The following is a 17,130-nucleotide window of genomic DNA, read 5'->3' as shown; positions in this document are numbered from 1 at the left end:
CAGTATATAACAATAATATGCAAACAATATTACTGTATTACTGAGTAAAAGTGTCTTTGAAATGTCTGGGAAGCATTTAGTACAGTATATAACAATAATATGCAAACAATATTACTGTATTACTGAGTAAAAGTGTCTTTGAAATGTCTGGGAAGCATTTAGTACAGTATATAACAATAATATGCAAACAATATTACTGTATTACTGAGTAAAAGTGTCTTTGAAATGTCTGGGAAGCATTTAGTACAGTATATAACAATAATATGCAAACAATATTACTGTATTACTGAGTAAAAGTGTCTTTGAAATGTCTGGGAAGCATTTAGTACAGTATATAACAATAATATGCAAACAATATTACTGTATTACTGAGTAAAAGTGTCTTTGAAATGTCTGGGAAGCATTTAGTACAGTATATAACAATAATATGCAAACAATATTACTGTATTACTGAGTAAAAGTGTCTTTGAAATGTCTGGGAAGCATTTAGTACAGTATATAACAATAATATGCAAACAATATTACTGTATTACTGAGTAAAAGTGTCTTTGAAATGTCTGGGAAGCATTTAGTACAGTATATAACAATAATATGCAAACAATATTACTGTATTACTGAGTAAAAGTGTCTTTGAAATGTCTGGGAAGCATTTAGTACAGTATATAACAATAATATGCAAACAATATTACTGTATTACTGAGTAAAAGTGTCTTTGAAATGTCTGGGAAGCATTTAGTACAGTATATAACAATAATATGCAAACAATATTACTGTATTACTGAGTAAAAGTGTCTTTGAAATGTCTGGGAAGCATTTAGTACAGTATATAACAATAATATGCAAACAATATTACTGTATTACTGAGTAAAAGTGTCTTTGAAATGTCTGGGAAGCATTTAGTACAGTATATAACAATAATATGCAAACAATATTACTGTATTACTGAGTAAAAGTGTCTTTGAAATGTCTGGGAAGCATTTAGTACAGTATATAACAATAATATGCAAACAATATTACTGTATTACTGAGTAAAAGTGTCTTTGAAATGTCTGGGAAGCATTTAGTACAGTATATAACAATAATATGCAAACAATATTACTGTATTACTGAGTAAAAGTGTCTTTGAAATGTCTGGGAAGCATTTAGTACAGTATATAACAATAATATGCAAACAATATTACTGTATTACTGAGTAAAAGTGTCTTTGAAATGTCTGGGAAGCATTTAGTACAGTATATAACAATAATATGCAAACAATATTACTGTATTACTGAGTAAAAGTGTCTTTGAAATGTCTGGGAAGCATTTAGTACAGTATATAACAATAATATGCAAACAATATTACTGTATTACTGAGTAAAAGTGTCTTTGAAATGTCTGGGAAGCATTTAGTACAGTATATAACAATAATATGCAAACAATATTACTGTATTACTGAGTAAAAGTGTCTTTGAAATGTCTGGGAAGCATTTAGTACAGTATATAACAATAATATGCAAACAATATTACTGTATTACTGAGTAAAAGTGTCTTTGAAATGTCTGGGAAGCATTTAGTACAGTATATAACAATAATATGCAAACAACATTACTGTATTACTGAGTAAAAGTGTCTTTGAAATGTCTGGGAAGCATTTAGTACAGTATATAACAATAATATGCAAACAATATTACTGTATTACTGAGTAAAAGTGTCTTTGAAATGTCTGGGAAGCATTTAGTACAGTATATAACAATAATATGCAAACAATATTACTGTATTACTGAGTAAAAGTGTCTTTGAAATGTCTGGGAAGCATTTAGTACAGTATATAACAATAATATGCAAACAATATTACTGTATTACTGAGTAAAAGTGTCTTTGAAATGTCTGGGAAGCATTTAGTACAGTATATAACAATAATATGCAAACAATATTACTGTATTACTGAGTAAAAGTGTCTTTGAAATGTCTGGGAAGCATTTAGTACAGTATATAACAATAATATGCAAACAACATTACTGTATTACTGAGTAAAAGTGTCTTTGAAATGTCTGGGAAGCATTTAGTACAGTATATAACAATAATATGCAAACAATATTACTGTATTACTGAGTAAAAGTGTCTTTGAAATGTCTGGGAAGCATTTAGTACAGTATATAACAATAATATGCAAACAACATTACTGTATTACTGAGTAAAAGTGTCTTTGAAATGTCTGGGAAGCATTTAGTACAGTATATAACAATAATATGCAAACAATATTACTGTATTACTGAGTAAAAGTGTCTTTGAAATGTCTGGGAAGCATTTAGTACAGTATATAACAATAATATGCAAACAATATTACTGTATTACTGAGTAAAAGTGTCTTTGAAATGTCTGGGAAGCATTTAGTACAGTATATAACAATAATATGCAAACAATATTACTGTATTACTGAGTAAAAGTGTCTTTGAAATGTCTGGGAAGCATTTAGTACAGTATATAACAATAATATGCAAACAATATTACTGTATTACTGAGTAAAAGTGTCTTTGAAATGTCTGGGAAGCATTTAGTACAGTATATAACAATAATATGCAAACAATATTACTGTATTACTGAGTAAAAGTGTCTTTGAAATGTCTGGGAAGCATTTAGTACAGTATATAACAATAATATGCAAACAATATTACTGTATTACTGAGTAAAAGTGTCTTTGAAATGTCTGGGAAGCATTTAGTACAGTATATAACAATAATATGCAAACAATATTACTGTATTACTGAGTAAAAGTGTCTTTGAAATGTCTGGGAAGCATTTAGTACAGTATATAACAATAATATGCAAACAATATTACTGTATTACTGAGTAAAAGTGTCTTTGAAATGTCTGGGAAGCATTTAGTACAGTATATAACAATAATATGCAAACAACATTACTGTATTACTGAGTAAAAGTGTCTTTGAAATGTCTGGGAAGCATTTAGTACAGTATATAACAATAATATGCAAACAATATTACTGTATTACTGAGTAAAAGTGTCTTTGAAATGTCTGGGAAGCATTTAGTACAGTATATAACAATAATATGCAAACAATATTACTGTATTACTGAGTAAAAGTGTCTTTGAAATGTCTGGGAAGCATTTAGTACAGTATATAACAATAATATGCAAACAATATTACTGTATTACTGAGTAAAAGTGTCTTTGAAATGTCTGGGAAGCATTTAGTACAGTATATAACAATAATATGCAAACAACATTACTGTATTACTGAGTAAAAGTGTCTTTGAAATGTCTGGGAAGCATTTAGTACAGTATATAACAATAATATGCAAACAATATTACTGTATTACTGAGTAAAAGTGTCTTTGAAATGTCTGGGAAGCATTTAGTACAGTATATAACAATAATATGCAAACAATATTACTGAGTAAAAGTGTCTTTGAAATGTCTGGGAAGCATTTAGTACAGTATATAACAATAATATGCAAACAATATTACTGTATTACTGAGTAAAAGTGTCTTTGAAATGTCTGGGAAGCATTTAGTACAGTATATAACAATAATATGCAAACAATATTACTGTATTACTGAGTAAAAGTGTCTTTGAAATGTCTGGGAAGCATTTAGTACAGTATATAACAAAAATATGCAAACAATATTACTGTATTACTGAGTAAAAGTGTCTTTGAAATGTCTGGGAAGCATTTAGTACAGTATATAACAATAATATGCAAACAATATTACTGTATTACTGAGTAAAAGTGTCTTTGAAATGTCTGGGAAGCATTTAGTACAGTATATAACAATAATATGCAAACAATATTACTGTATTACTGAGTAAAAGTGTCTTTGAAATGTCTGGGAAGCATTTAGTACAGTATATAACAATAATATGCAAACAATATTACTGTATTACTGAGTAAAAGTGTCTTTGAAATGTCTGGGAAGCATTTAGTACAGTATATAACAATAATATGCAAACAATATTACTGTATTACTGAGTAAAAGTGTCTTTGAAATGTCTGGGAAGCATTTAGTACAGTATATAACAATAATATGCAAACAATATTACTGTATTACTGAGTAAAAGTGTCTTTGAAATGTCTGGGAAGCATTTAGTACAGTATATAACAATAATATGCAAACAATATTACTGTATTACTGAGTAAAAGTGTCTTTGAAATGTCTGGGAAGCATTTAGTACAGTATATAACAATAATATGCAAACAATATTACTGTATTACTGAGTAAAAGTGTCTTTGAAATGTCTGGGAAGCATTTAGTACAGTATATAACAATAATATGCAAACAATATTACTGAGTAAAAGTGTCTTTGAAATGTCTGGGAAGCATTTAGTACAGTATATAACAATAATATGCAAACAATATTACTGTATTACTGAGTAAAAGTGTCTTTGAAATGTCTGGGAAGCATTTAGTACAGTATATAACAATAATATGCAAACAATATTACTGTATTACTGAGTAAAAGTGTCTTTGAAATGTCTGGGAAGCATTTAGTACAGTATATAACAATAATATGCAAACAATATTACTGTATTACTGAGTAAAACTGTCTTTGAAATGTCTGGGAAGCATTTAGTACAGTATATAACAATAATATGCAAACAATATTACTGTATTACTGAGTAAAAGTGTCTTTGAAATGTCTGGGAAGCATTTAGTACAGTATATAACAATAATATGCAAACAATATTACTGTATTACTGAGTAAAAGTGTCTTTGAAATGTCTGGGAAGCATTTAGTACAGTATATAACAATAATATGCAAACAATATTACTGTATTACTGAGTAAAAGTGTCTTTGAAATGTCTGGGAAGCATTTAGTACAGTATATAACAATAATATGCAAACAATATTACTGTATTACTGAGTAAAAGTGTCTTTGAAATGTCTGGGAAGCATTTAGTACAGTATATAACAATAATATGCAAACAATATTACTGTATTACTGAGTAAAAGTGTCTTTGAAATGTCTGGGAAGCATTTAGTACAGTATATAACAATAATATGCAAACAACATTACTGTATTACTGAGTAAAAGTGTCTTTGAAATGTCTGGGAAGCATTTAGTACAGTATATAACAATAATATGCAAACAATATTACTGTATTACTGAGTAAAAGTGTCTTTGAAATGTCTGGGAAGCATTTAGTACAGTATATAACAATAATATGTAAACAATATTACTGTATTACTGAGTAAAAGTGTCTTTGAAATGTCTGGGAAGCATTTAGTACAGTATATAACAATAATATGCAAACAATATTACTGTATTACTGAGTAAAAGTGTCTTTGAAATGTCTGGGAAGCATTTAGTACAGTATATAACAATAATATGCAAACAACATTACTGTATTACTGAGTAAAAGTGTCTTTGAAATGTCTGGGAAGCATTTAGTACAGTATATAACAATAATATGCAAACAATATTACTGTATTACTGAGTAAAAGTGTCTTTGAAATGTCTGGGAAGCATTTAGTACAGTATATAACAATAATATGCAAACAATATTACTGTATTACTGAGTAAAAGTGTCTTTGAAATGTCTGGGAAGCATTTAGTACAGTATATAACAATAATATGCAAACAATATTACTGTATTACTGAGTAAAAGTGTCTTTGAAATGTCTGGGAAGCATTTAGTACAGTATATAACAATAATATGCAAACAACATTTCTGTATTACTGAGTAAAAGTGTCTTTGAAATGTCTGGGAAGCATTTAGTACAGTATATAACAATAATATGCAAACAATATTACTGTATTACTGAGTAAAAGTGTCTTTGAAATGTCTGGGAAGCATTTAGTACAGTATATAACAATAATATGCAAACAATATTACTGTATTACTGAGTAAAAGTGTCTTTGAAATGTCTGGGAAGCATTTAGTACAGTATATAACAATAATATGCAAACAATATTACTGTATTACTGAGTAAAAGTGTCTTTGAAATGTCTGGGAAGCATTTAGTACAGTATATAACAATAATATGCAAACAACATTACTGTATTACTGAGTAAAAGTGTCTTTGAAATGTCTGGGAAGCATTTAGTACAGTATATAACAATAATATGCAAACAATATTACTGTATTACTGAGTAAAAGTGTCTTTGAAATGTCTGGGAAGCATTTAGTACAGTATATAACAATAATATGCAAACAATATTACTGAGTAAAAGTGTCTTTGAAATGTCTGGGAAGCATTTAGTACAGTATATAACAATAATATGCAAACAATATTACTGTATTACTGAGTAAAAGTGTCTTTGAAATGTCTGGGAAGCATTTAGTACAGTATATAACAATAATATGCAAACAACATTACTGTATTACTGAGTAAAAGTGTCTTTGAAATGTCTGGGAAGCATTTAGTACAGTATATAACAATAATATGCAAACAATATTACTGTATTACTGAGTAAAAGTGTCTTTGAAATGTCTGGGAAGCATTTAGTACAGTATATAACAATAATATGCAAACAATATTACTGTATTACTGAGTAAAAGTGTCTTTGAAATGTCTGGGAAGCATTTAGTACAGTATATAACAATAATATGCAAACAATATTACTGTATTACTGAGTAAAAGTGTCTTTGAAATGTCTGGGAAGCATTTAGTACAGTATATAACAATAATATGCAAACAATATTACTGTATTACTGAGTAAAAGTGTCTTTGAAATGTCTGGGAAGCATTTAGTACAGTATATAACAATAATATGCAAACAATATTACTGTATTACTGAGTAAAAGTGTCTTTGAAATGTCTGGGAAGCATTTAGTACAGTATATAACAATAATATGCAAACAACATTACTGTATTACTGAGTAAAAGTGTCTTTGAAATGTCTGGGAAGCATTTAGTACAGTATATAACAATAATATGCAAACAATATTACTGTATTACTGAGTAAAAGTGTCTTTGAAATGTCTGGGAAGCATTTAGTACAGTATATAATCTCTAAGACTATGACAAAAGAATATTCTTTTCACTATTTTCACTCGAGTATACATCAGTTAATATCTTTTTCTTTAAACTATGACAATTTTGTTTGCTAGTAAAATTTAGAGAAATTTTAAACCGAAAAAAGACTGTTCAATCTTAATTTTGTCTATTTGACACTCATGCATTCACATGTAAATGTCAATTGTGAGGTTTTATCTTCACTGTCAATGTAGCAACGCTACTGTCGCAATTTAACGACATTATGATAAAAAAAAAACTGTTGACATTTTTTTAAAACGGGTTATGAAACTGAACGTTTCCTTTAGCAAAATTATTCGCCCAATGAGAAAAATATGGTGAACTTAGCATTTACTACATAGTGATCATCATCATCATCATCATCATCATCATCATCATCATCATCATCATCATCATCATCATCATCATCATCATCATGCAGACGACATTAACTTAAAATCGGATGATGTAGTCGAGTTGATAAATATCAATTCTGGTGACGAAGTAAACGATGAATCCACAAAAGATTGTTGCATATTTGCTGTGAATGACGACAAACTGATGTATAAAAATATAATCATATCAACAGGGAGACCCGTCACTGTCCGGGATTGAACTCGTTGAATGTTCCACACGTTTAATACTTCTATTTTCATAAACATCGGCAAAATCAAATCATGTTTCAATCAAATCGATTGATTATCTGCTCTAGTTGGGGACCCATCGTAGTGCACCAGAAGTAGGCTTCATATGCCTCCCTGCAGTGGCAGTCCACAATACATTGTAGTTTACATTGCACTGTAGAGAACTTACTGTTGATTTCATACATAATGACTTGAATTATTTTAATATACAAAAGTCAAGTGTTATAATTCAATTTTGATCTAAACAGAAACATTCATTTCGAACGCACTCCTATAAAAAATCTACTGTTCATTTTATATGTCAGACCCTTCTACTTGTGCGGTGATGAAACTTTTCAAATACGATGATGTTATAATGTTAGGCTGTATAAGAGTGTTAACTTTGATCAAAATCGGATTGTTTCTTTTTTAATCGGGTTTTTTTTCAATTAGTTTTCTATACTTATTAGAGGCGTTCCAATACAAAACCTAAGAATACCCCAAAATGCATAAAATAAATTTGTGTGAAATTTCAAAATAATCGGCACAGTCGTTTTGGAGTCCATAGGGAGCGAACACACAAAGTGTCATTTATATATAATTAGATATTTATCCTTATTGTTGGTGGTGGCAAACAAGTATGAAAGGTGAGATTGATGGAGGACGTATGAGAATCGACGGAGGTTGATCCCTTAAACTTGATAACCAGTTGACTAAATTTGGGCTAATTTATATTACGCAAACGGATGCGGATGCATCCATATGTAAACACCCATTCTTGGGTTTTGCCTTTTCTATCAATGCAGCCACACTCTATGGCATTTATTTAGTGACAAGTGTATTTCCATCTTTTTTTTTTTTTTTTTTTTGTCACATTACCAGATATTTTAGTGCTTAGAAAATTGTTTCCTTGCCAATCCACTGTGTTTTGTTCATGTGCCATTTTTGATACACCGGATTTGATATTCAACACCTAATTTCCTATCTACTTGCCTCCTCACGAGGGCAGAGTGAGACACAAGGTCGGTTTTTAATGTGGGAAATTCAAGCTCTCCAAAAAGGAGCACTCTGGATAGGAACAAAAAATAAAAATTGTCTCAGTCATGAAGGATTTCTCCTCGACCGATTGATGACAGAAAAAGTAAAGTGTAGTATCAGAACAGATACTACACTTTGTTACTGGCCAAAAGGCTAAGTTCACTCTGTTTAAATCATGTTTTTTATGCCTTTGTGTTAGTTTGTATTTTTGTAAACATTTTGTGTTAATCGTTTTCTTTGTTTGTTATTATTGTTTTTTTTTTGTTTTTATGGTTTTTATGATCTTTTTGTAATGTTTTTCTTTTGTTTCTTTCTTGTTGATGACATGATTCTTTTTTGTTTTTTTATGGTTTTTATGATCTTTTTGTAATGTTTTTCTTTTGTTTCTTTCTTGTTGATGACATGATTTTTTTTGTTTTTATGGTTTTTATGATCTTTTTGTAATGTTTTTCTTTTGTTTCTTTCTTGTTGATAACATGATTTTTTTTTTGTTTTTTTATGGTTTTTATGATCTTTTTGTAATGTTTTTCTTTTGTTTCTTTCTTGTTGATGACATGATTTTTTTTTTGTTTCATTATGTTTATTTTGCTTGTTTTTGTACGCGTTTTTCTTTTGTCTTGATTTCATGAAAATTTAACAATTGCATACTTACCTTCCCTTGAGTAATCAGTAGTTAAAAATGGCAACTTTTTGTTGAGAAACATCAAAAATAAAATAATAAAGGATTCGAGAAAAATAGGGGGACGATTTTGTAAAATATTTGAGGAAGAAAAAAACGTGAATTGAAGTTTTTTTAGTATAACTTTTATACAATCGAATAAAAACATAACTGTTGAACTTATTATCTTCTTTGAATTTATCATCCAGTTTCTGCGGATGATCTGGCACCATTTCTAAATTATTCAAAATTTTCTAACTCCGCGTTCAAATCCGAGAACAATTTTTTTCACTTAACAATATGCGTATACAACATAGAATGTTGTTATTGTTGTTGGGTACAAATCACCCCTATTTGAGAACTAAGTGGAATCAACCAGTCCTATGAATACCACCGGTTTCAGAGACTAAATGGAGACATTGATACCATATTTAACCGCATGCTACGAACATGTTCCTCTAATACCACTTTAGTGGCTCCTGTTTTCTTTATAATAAATACATATTATATTTCATACACTTTACACTACTTGTGGTTTCTTTCATTTGTGATCCCTAGCACGGGTCTACAACAGTTATGATTGAGAATCAAAATTGCAAATCACTAATCTAGATAATCAATACACATTCCAATATTTTCCTAGCATAGATAAATCCCAATTCTCATAAAACTAATCTTAAAATCCACTTAAAAACTAAAAATAATTAAGAATTGTAAGACATTGCAAGACATCCCAACTAATGAGGAATATTACTGCAGCATTGCAAAAACGTATTTTTGTTGAATTGTGATGTTTTTTATACTGCAGTCAACTATTTCTCAGACCCCAACTGACCACTTCATTTCCAACGTAGAAAAAGTGTTAGTATAACATTGTGAACCACCCGTAAATTTGCGGCAAACACCCGAGTACACACAGCCACCATCAGCATTCCCTTAATCTATACCTGTACCCAAAACTAAGCGAAAATTTCATAAGCAAGGTTTCTTTTCTAGAACTACTCGTCTGTAGAACAAAATACAGCAGAGCTGCTTCCCAGCCGACTATAACATGGTCGTTTTCAAGTCCAGCATAAACTAATTCTTGATGAATCATTTTCTAAAATAAATTAACTTATTTAATTTCAACCATTACCATGGCACCTATTAACTCTTATCCTTGAGTGGCCTCTAGGTCTTGAAAAGTGATGACTATATGGTAAAAACAAAAAATATGAGAATACATAGTGTATTTCCAATATGTGATCTACCCAATAAGACTAACCCGTTATTAAGTTTAGGCTTATGAGTCGATCTCATATTGAAATATAAACAACTCGTAAGATCAAATAGCAATAGAGCGCCGAGTACATTTTGTTTATTTACCAATATAAGGAGAGATCATATATGATCCCGAAATATTTTGTATGCAGTGATTTGAGCGGAATGGTGGTTCCATGATCAGGTGAATGGCCAGGCAAACTTGATCACATATTATGTAAAAAAAAAAAAAAAAAAAAAAAAAAAAAGTAAAAAAATATATATAATGAACAAAATAATAAAATCGATAAAAGAAATCCAACATAATAAAATCGATAAAATACTGTGATAAAAAGTAATTTAAATTGCAGAAGTTATTAAAGAATTTGCCTGAAAGGGGGAAACAATCTGAAAAAAAAATTGAATCCTGTAAAATTAACTGAAACGAACATGACCATAAAGAATCATTTTTTATTACAAAACTCATTTGCTAGAAGGAGGATTGTGGAATCGGAAGGTAGAATAGCGTTACTCCGACTTTGACTCCTAAGATTTCAAAACATTTGACTCGAACTGCTTGTCTTAAAGTTTTCATATTCAGTAATATTTAGAGTTGAATTAAAAAATCCGACTCCGACAATTTCTCCAAGTTTAACTCTGACTCCTTATATTGAAGTTTTGCAATACTCAGTACTAATCTGAATTCGGATAAAAAAAAAAAAAAAAAAAAAAAAAAAAACGACTCCACGCATTCTTTTGAGTCCGACTTAGACCCCTACCAAAATCTCTGACTCCGACTCTGCAGCATTCGTTTGAAATACTAAAACAAAAACTAATAAACAACGTTATTGGAATTCTGGTTAGTTGTAGAAAAACATTTACAAATTTGTTTTATAAGGAGTTTTTTTTTTTAATGATAAATAAAAATAGTCGTGTTTTTTTAATTGTCGAAAACAAAGTTTTTAAAAGTAAATTCATAAAAATTCAATTTAAGATAATTTTAGACTTGCGGTTTTTAATATGTGAATTAGCTCCCCTGAGCCTTGGAGAGTTGCCTCTTCTTTGTTATTTAAACAAGCTAACAATTTTTTTTTCATTTTTTTTATTTTATTTTTATTAACTCGGACACATTTTTCAGGTGATATAATTTTCATGGTGCATGGTTTCATAAAACATCTCTTCATAATAATTTCCGAATTAAAAGTGATCGTCCGTAGTAAATTTTCAAATTTAATAAAATCAAATTAATATTCTAAAAATATCAAATGAAAAGAAAAACAATATTAAAAAAAAAACTATTTTACTTCATTTTCTTCCATCACTCTTAATCTCTCATTTCTTTTTATATCAGTCGATGAAAAATCGTTTAATTTGATAAAATATGATTGCAGAGCCAACATGTCTTGATACGCAGTTAAAAAAAATAGCTGTTAATATTCTGTCAAAGTACAGAGTGACCCAACAAGTTGCCACTCATTGAATTATTTAAAAAACGTCTACAATACTTTCTGCAATACAACCATAATTCGTACAAATAATCTTTAGTCTATGCCTCACTTGCCCACCAAGTGTCAGTCATAAATGTCCACCAGTCTATTTTTCGTCGTTCAATGATAAGGACACTTGGATTTAATGTGCGAAATTATCAATAATTCTAATACAATTCTTTGTGTAACACTGGCCTGATTTGAGCCATGGTTGTCCTTTTTTCAGTTGAGAAATATTTGGGGGATTGTTTGATAACCCTACAAATAAAAAATATAGTGAGTTAAGGTCCGGTGATTATGAAGCCAATTCAAGATAACACCACTTGCTACTGATGACATGATCACTAAAGTGTCCCCCATTATAATTAAATGACGATGCAACAATTTTTTGTGTAATGCTAGTATCAGTGACTAGAATGTAAAGCAGGCCAAAGAAGTTTTTTTTAATTAAAATCTTTTTTTATTTTATTTTTTTTTGTATGATATAGATGGGAGTATATATATATATATATATATATATATATATGATGATGAGGTGTTCTTTGATTCACATGCTGTGTTCTCTTATGGTTCGTCCACTTTGCTAAAGGAATTGATCGGGGTTTTCATCTCTCTCCTGCCATCCAATAAACAATTCTTACAAACGCTATTTAAAAAAAATAAATAAATAAAAGCGTCAACAAATATAATTGGGATTTAAAAATTTCTGTGAGGTTTTATTCGTTCTTTATGTACATACCTCAACAACCCACACTCCATCCTCTATCGGAGAAAGAAAACAGCTATCTAAAATCCAATCCGCCTTCTCTCGTGGTTCAGACGAAACAGATGTAATTTTTTAAACCAATTTGATTCGTTCGATTATTGTGTCAATGACGTCACAGCCAGGACACGTATCCTTCTCCTAATCTTAAATGATAAAATTCCACTCTATCTAATTTTTAATCCTATCTGAAAATTTACCATATTCATAATTTTTACACATCCGCCTCTAACATTGCTACATTTTCATTCTGTGGACATTTTTTTGTCTAGGAATTGCTGACTGATACGCACGAGCAAGAACGCCAAATTGAAGAACTCTGCCATATTGTAAGATTTCACCGTTCCTTATAACCTAACCTCTTAGGGGAGTTTATTCTCCCCTAGTAATGGAGCTAAACCTTATGGTGACATGCAATCATTATCATATTGAAATGCTAAACATCTGATATTTATTTTTTACTTGTATTAAGAATTAAAAAAAATTTTCTGCTTATTCATCCTTTTTTCATCTTTCATTCATTCATTGCGTCTATTAATCACAATCATCTTTAGTTAAACATTTGTTTCACATTCTGGCATGTGTTGAACAGCTTTAAGAAATTGATTCCCAAACTAACTTATCTCTGACCGAATCTTTATTTATCCTTCATTCCCTCATTTTCTTCCATGTTTTCGTTGGCTTTCCTTTGTAAGCTGAACCTTTTACTTTAACTGTTCTACATCTACTAACCAAAGAACTCCCACCCATTCTTTTAAGGTGACCATACCATTGAAGTCTCTTGTTCTACACACATCTCCCTACCGGCCTTATATCATCATCAGAACTAAGCCTGTCTCCAAGATCCACGTTTTACATCAATCGTATCGTTCTTATAGCATTTCTCTCCATGCAACGCATGTCCTCAACCCTCACTGAGGAGGTTTCACTGACATCTATCAGCACACTGCATACGCATGCCTGGTAGACTCTTTCCTTATGCAATAGTGATAATACTCTGCTGGTTAGTAATGGCAGAAGTTCCCTGAGCTTACTCCCTCCTAATTATTGCAGTTACACTAGCACCTGCTCCACCCAGTGCTCCAATGGTCTCACGAAGATAACAAAACATTTTAACAACCTCAATAACTTTGCCATCCGGGTATTCTATGTCTTGTCCCTCTTTTACATGCGTTACACATAAATCGGTTATTCTTTTAACCTGCCCATAATTCCACTGCACTTCCTGTCTACCCAATGTTTACAAATACCATAAGATTGAGTTGCACTCGACTCTGTTTTCCCAAACAGAAAACTGGAACTTTGTTTTTTTTTGGGGGGAGGGAGGTCAAAGCTTCCCAACACTCCAACCACTGATCAACATTTTGTGTTGGTAACATTCACTCTAAGACTTTTAGTTTCCATAGCATTAGTACACATATTAAACACTGCTCAACTAAATAATCCGCGTTAATATAAACTAATTGACCTTATTACATGCTAATCTCACTTGATCTACTTAAACGCAACGGCACTTGCAGGTAGAGTATAGTAGCATAGCAGCAGACTGCAAATTAAAAGGCTTATTGGTAAAAATGCAAAAACAAAATAAAAAATTCTTCTAATTCTCCATTAAAAAAATACCACAGTTGACTAATCACAGTAATCACAATCATAAGTAAACATTTTTTCAAAGTATATTAAGATAGTAAGTGTCCACTTTGTAATGGTTTCCGTTTTTAATTTCAATTTATTTTCTTGCATGTAAATGGTATTCTCTGTGACATTTTCATTGAATGTATCAATGCATGTTTCTATGTTTATTATTTCTAAGCTACCACTTTCCATTAATTAAATATCTAGGATCAAATAGACTTGAGGCACCCCAGAATTAGAAAAGATCAAAAGTACACAATTAACTTTTGGTTGAATAATATTATTTACCTGCTTGCCAGGAGATTAGATACAATGTCAGGTGTGGTTTTGAGAAGCCAACACATTAGGATAAGTGTGTACTGGCCTAAAAATGCGTGAGCAAACCCATCTGCATTCCTAGATAGACATCTGAGGTGATAAGCTATAAACTAATCCTTTCTCAGAGAAAAGGTAAAACCTGGGAAAATGGACATCCTAAGACTGAATAGGACCATGCTGCAACAAATGTAATATCTAGTCTTTTTAACTTGCATGAATAAAACTATTTTTGTACAGGAAAGACATAAGGAGACGTTTGCGGAGTTATCTTCAAGGTTTTATTTGTAAAGAATGGATTTATGAAAGAAAGAGAGATTAACAATAGTTTACTTAACTTTAACTTTCTAATTTAATGAAATGAGTGACGTGCACAAACAGACACTTCGGTAATATTCGCTCTGACTATCAGATTTCTACATCATTAGCGCTGACTCGTTTGCACAGCTTCCAGCAAGAGACTGATCTGAAAACTTTAGTTTTTTCTCACTTGAAAATCTTGACATAATTCACCATTCGTCATTGTTCGATGTTTTGTCTCCAGCATTTGACCTCTGCTTCAAATTTATGTCGAAATTCTGGGAACAATTCCGTTTGTACATTAAGGTTATCCTGACATGCACTAAATGTGACCTCATTAGCTAACGTAATCGTCACCGACGTAGGGTCCCATAGCGTAACACAAAGCCATTGTTAAATAATAATTCTATGCAACTTTTGATTGAATGATAAACAAAACGCTCATTCATAATTTTTTTTTACATTAATGAATGGATTTTTATTTACAAACAATTTTACTATTTAAAAGAAAATTCTTAAAAATTTAGTATTTTTAAATTATTAGTAAAACCTTTTATAATAAAAAAAAATCTGCGTAATAATAATATTATAAATGTGTACATTAGTTTTTTTTAATGTTTGAGGTGAGGCTTGATTATTTGTTTTCTTCAATCTACTCATCTCATCTTGGGTGTTATTTTCACAAACGTAACTTCCTACCTTTTTCAAGTATATCTTGTTGAACTCTGGAATATTTGTGTTGAACTCTGGAAATATTTGTGTTGAACTCTGGAAATATTTGTGTTGAACTCAGGGAATATTTGTGTTGAACTCTGGAAATATTTGTGTTGAACTCTGGAAATATTTGTGTTGAACTCTGGAAATATTTGTGTTGAACTCGGGAATATTTTTGTCAACCTCTGGGAATATTTGTGTTGAACTCTGGGAATATTTCTGTTGAACTGTGGAAATATTTGTGTCGAACTCTGGGAATATTTCTGTTGAACTGTGGAAATATTTGTGTCGAACTCTGGGAATATTTGTGTTTAACTCTGGAAATATTTGTGCTGAACTCTGGAAATATTTGTGTTGAACTCTTGGAATATTTGTGTTGAACTCTGGGAATATTTGTGTTGAACTCTTGGAATATTTGTGTTGAACTCTGGAAATATTAGTGTTGAACTCTGGAAATATTTGTGTTGAACTCTGGGAATATTTGTGTTGAACTCTGGAAATATTTGTGTTGAACTCTGGAAATATTTGTGCTGAACTCTGGGAATATTTGTGTTGAACTCTAAGAATATTTCTGTTGAACTCTGGAAATATTTGTGTTGAACTCTGGAAATATTTCTGTTGAACTCTGGGAATATTTGTGTCGAACTCTGGGAATATTTGTGTTGAACTCTGGAAATATTAGTGTTGAACTCTGGAAATATTTTTGTTGAACTCTGGGAATATTTGTGTTGAACTCTGGAAATATTTGTGTTGAACTCTGGAAATATTTGTGTTGAACTCTGGAAATATTTGTGTTGAACTCTGGAAATATTTGTGTTGAACTCTGGGAATATTTGCGTTGAACTCTGGGAATATTTCTGTTGAACTCTGGAAATATTTGTGTTGAACTCTGGAAATATTTCTGTTGAACTCTGGGAATATTTGTGTCGAACTCTGGGAATATTTCTGTCGAACTCTGGGAATATTTCTGTTGAACTCGGGAAATCTGCATTAAATTTCGATTAGAACTCTTTTTTAATTCATGGGAATAACATGTTCTTGTTCCATCAGCCATGATTGGATAGAAGTTCGAAGTAATTTACAAGTGTTTTTTTTAGTGTAGCCCGCACTGAAGATTGAACCTTTACAACTGAATTTTGCTACGTACTATATCCACTACACCTCGGAGGTTACATTAACGGAAACATAAAAATAACACTCAAGATGAGATCAGTAGTCCGATAAATCCAAATGATATGTGTATTATTTTGCTAATAATTCAACCAAAGTAAAAACTAGAATCGAAGTCCTTTAGGTCATTGCTCATTCTGGGGTGCCTTGAATCAATTTGATCCATTAATTAAAATCTTTAAACTTAAATGCAAATGTAAAAATTTTTAACATTTTTTTAGTTTCA

The 17,130-nt window shown here is 30.6% G+C and overlaps 1 protein-coding gene across 1 annotated transcript in view; it reads left to right on the top strand.

The window, feature by feature from the left end:
• LOC145294141 (muscle-specific protein 300 kDa-like) overlaps positions 1-17,130 on the top strand; it is a 127,303-nt gene that overhangs the window by 66,068 nt on the left and 44,105 nt on the right. The window contains exon 7 of the mRNA XM_080141246.1: positions 13,043-13,099. Coding sequence (XP_079997372.1) covers positions 13,043-13,099 — 57 coding nt within the window. The remainder of the gene's footprint in view (positions 1-13,042; positions 13,100-17,130) is intronic.

This window comes from Euprymna scolopes, chromosome 15, assembly GCF_053919585.1.
Source record: "Euprymna scolopes isolate OS-2025 chromosome 15, ASM5391958v1, whole genome shotgun sequence".
Classification (NCBI taxonomy): domain Eukaryota; kingdom Metazoa; phylum Mollusca; class Cephalopoda; order Sepiida; family Sepiolidae; genus Euprymna; species Euprymna scolopes.
Note: the sequence above shows the minus strand (reverse complement) of the source record. Positions and strands in the feature narration are given on the sequence as shown.